Raw genomic sequence first — 2,436 nt, 5'->3', positions numbered from 1 at the left:
GTGCCTAACTCCACCTGCATATTAGAGGACCCATCAGGAAAGGCCTTCTTGCACAGAGGAGATGGTCAGACTTTCTCCAAGGGGAGCAGAGTAGGGGTTGAATGTAACTCCAAAGAGGGAAGCAGCAGAGGTAACACTACAGAGACATGAAAGAGGATGTCAAATTAACAAGAAGCCCACCCACTACCAAGGAAGTGAAGTGGTCACATTTACTCTGTGGCCTTGGCTTCCACCACTCTTTCTATAAGGGACTGTTCAGTTCAGTCACTCAGTCGTGTCTGACTCTTTGCAACCCCATGGACTGCAGCATGCCAGGCCTCCCTGTCCATCACCAACTCCTGAAGTTCACTCAAACTCATGCCCATCGAGTCGGTGATGCCATTAAGCCATCTCATCCTCTGTTGTCACCTTCTCCTCCTGCCCCCAATCCCTCCCAGCACCAAGGTCTTTTCCAAGGAGTCAACTCTTCACATGAGGTGGCCAAAGTACTGGAGTTTCAGCCTCAGCATCAGTCCTTCCAATGAACACCCAGGACTGGTCTCCTTTAGGATGGACTGGTTGGATCTCTTTGCAGTCCAAGGGACTCTCAAGAGTCTTCTCCAACACCACAGTTCAAAAGCATCAATTCTGGAAGTAGGGGACATTTGCTTACAAAAGGAAGGAGAAACTGGACTAGAAACCCTCAGGTTCAGAGGATTAAACTGCAGAGATTGAGCATTGTGGCTCTGCCTTTGTCTGAGCATTCCTTGAAATGGCATACTCAAATTATGGAAAGAATTTCTTTGAAGGGCCTTTAGATGAAGAAAATGTGATTCTTACATTGTATCCAGTTAATGAGGAAATTATTGAAGACCATCAAGTGGAACCAGGTGTTTCCTCAACTTCAGAAGTCAAAGAGGAGGCACTGAATACAAATAATCAAGTTCCTCTTCCTCAAACAAATGAGCTTGAGGAAGATTGTCCAAGTTCTAGCTTTAGAAGATCATTTTGTCCCTTGCTGACCACATTGCCTCCGATTAACGATGTGAGTCGGGACACTTTGCGGAACTGGTGCCAACAACTTAAGCTGAGTACGGATGGGCAGAAAATAGAAGTTTATCGGAGACTCCAAGAACATGCTTTTCCTGAAAAAGGTCAGTATATTCCTAAATCATCACGGGAGGCCCGAATGCACACATGTTCAAGGAAGCACAGCATGGTGACCAAGAGGGGAAGTGTACAGAAAAGGAAGATGAGTGAGAGTGAGCAAAGGACTAAAATGGTTGAGGTGGTAACTTCACCTCAGGTAGCCATGCTGGCAGCATGGTCAAGAATTGCGTCAAGGGCTGTTCAACCAAAGGCTGTGAATTCACGTGCCCTTCGTGCCTCTGAATCCTTTCTGCCACAAGCCTCAGGTGTCCAGTGGTGTGTGGTCCATGGCAGACCACTCTTGGCAGACACAGAAGGTTGGGTTCGCCTGCAGTTCCAAGCAGGTCAGACCTGGGTGCCTGACACCCCCAGGAGGATGACCTCCCTCTTCATGTTACCTGCCTGCACTTTTGCACCCCCAGACCTGGAAGACAACCTGTTATGCCCTGAATGCGCTAAGAGGAATAAGAAGATTATGAAAAGATTAATCACAATGGGGAGGAGGAAGAAACCTGGTTTGGATACATCAACATCATTGCTTTCAAATGGACCACGTTTTAAAAAAGAATAAGTGATTACCAGCAGGGAAGGAATGGGAGGTGGAGAAATGGGTGAAGAGGGTAATTTTATGGTAATCATGGTAACTAGATTTTTGTAGTATCAAATATCGAATAACTATGTTGTATATCTGTAGTGGGTATGTGCGTGGGTGTGCTCAATTACTCAGCCGTTCAGTTGTGCTCGATTCTTTGGGAACTCATGGACTTCAGTCTGCCGGGCTTTGCTGTCCATGGAATTTTCCAGGCAAGAATACTGGTGGAGGACTTGCCATTTCCTTCTCCAGGGGAAACTTCCTGACCCAGGGATCAAACCTGCATCTCCTGCATTGTCAGGAGGATTCTTTACCACTGTGCCATCTGGGAAGCCCTGTACATTTGTAACATAATGTTTTATATGGTTTTACCTCAATTTTTAAAAAGTTAGAATTCACCACTGAAGTCATCTGGTCTTGGACTTTTGCTTGATGAGAAGTTTTTGATTATTGATTCAATCTCCTTACTAGTAATCAGGAGAAAAAGGATAAATGGTGGAGAGCCCACAGTTAAAGTGATTCACATCCCAATGACTGCTATACTTTGTTCTCACCATCCTCAGTGTGGCCTGATGCCTTAAGTACAGATGGGAATGTCTGTATTCTGTACTTAAGGTTTACCTGAAAGTGACTGTTACTAGCTATGTATTGATAGAATGTAATTTGGTTTTGTTTTAGTTAATACATTTTTCAGCAGTTTTTGACTTCATGCTGGA

The 2,436-nt window shown here is 45.0% G+C and overlaps 1 protein-coding gene across 1 annotated transcript; it reads left to right on the top strand.

Annotated features, from left to right (window-relative positions):
* The first annotated feature begins 580 nt into the window (after positions 1 to 580).
* Positions 581 to 1,985, top strand: LOC113900737 (developmental pluripotency-associated protein 2-like). The gene is made up of 2 exons (XM_027554395.1): positions 581 to 1,133; positions 1,551 to 1,985. Exons 1-2 carry the CDS (start codon positions 752 to 754, stop codon positions 1,697 to 1,699), a joined length of 531 nt encoding a protein of 176 aa, XP_027410196.1. The 5' UTR covers positions 581 to 751; the 3' UTR covers positions 1,700 to 1,985.
* The last annotated feature ends 451 nt before the right edge of the window (positions 1,986 to 2,436 follow it).

Source organism: Bos indicus x Bos taurus, chromosome 11 (assembly GCF_003369695.1).
Source record: "Bos indicus x Bos taurus breed Angus x Brahman F1 hybrid chromosome 11, Bos_hybrid_MaternalHap_v2.0, whole genome shotgun sequence".
Classification (NCBI taxonomy): domain Eukaryota; kingdom Metazoa; phylum Chordata; class Mammalia; order Artiodactyla; family Bovidae; genus Bos; species Bos indicus x Bos taurus.
Note: the sequence above shows the minus strand (reverse complement) of the source record. Positions and strands in the feature narration are given on the sequence as shown.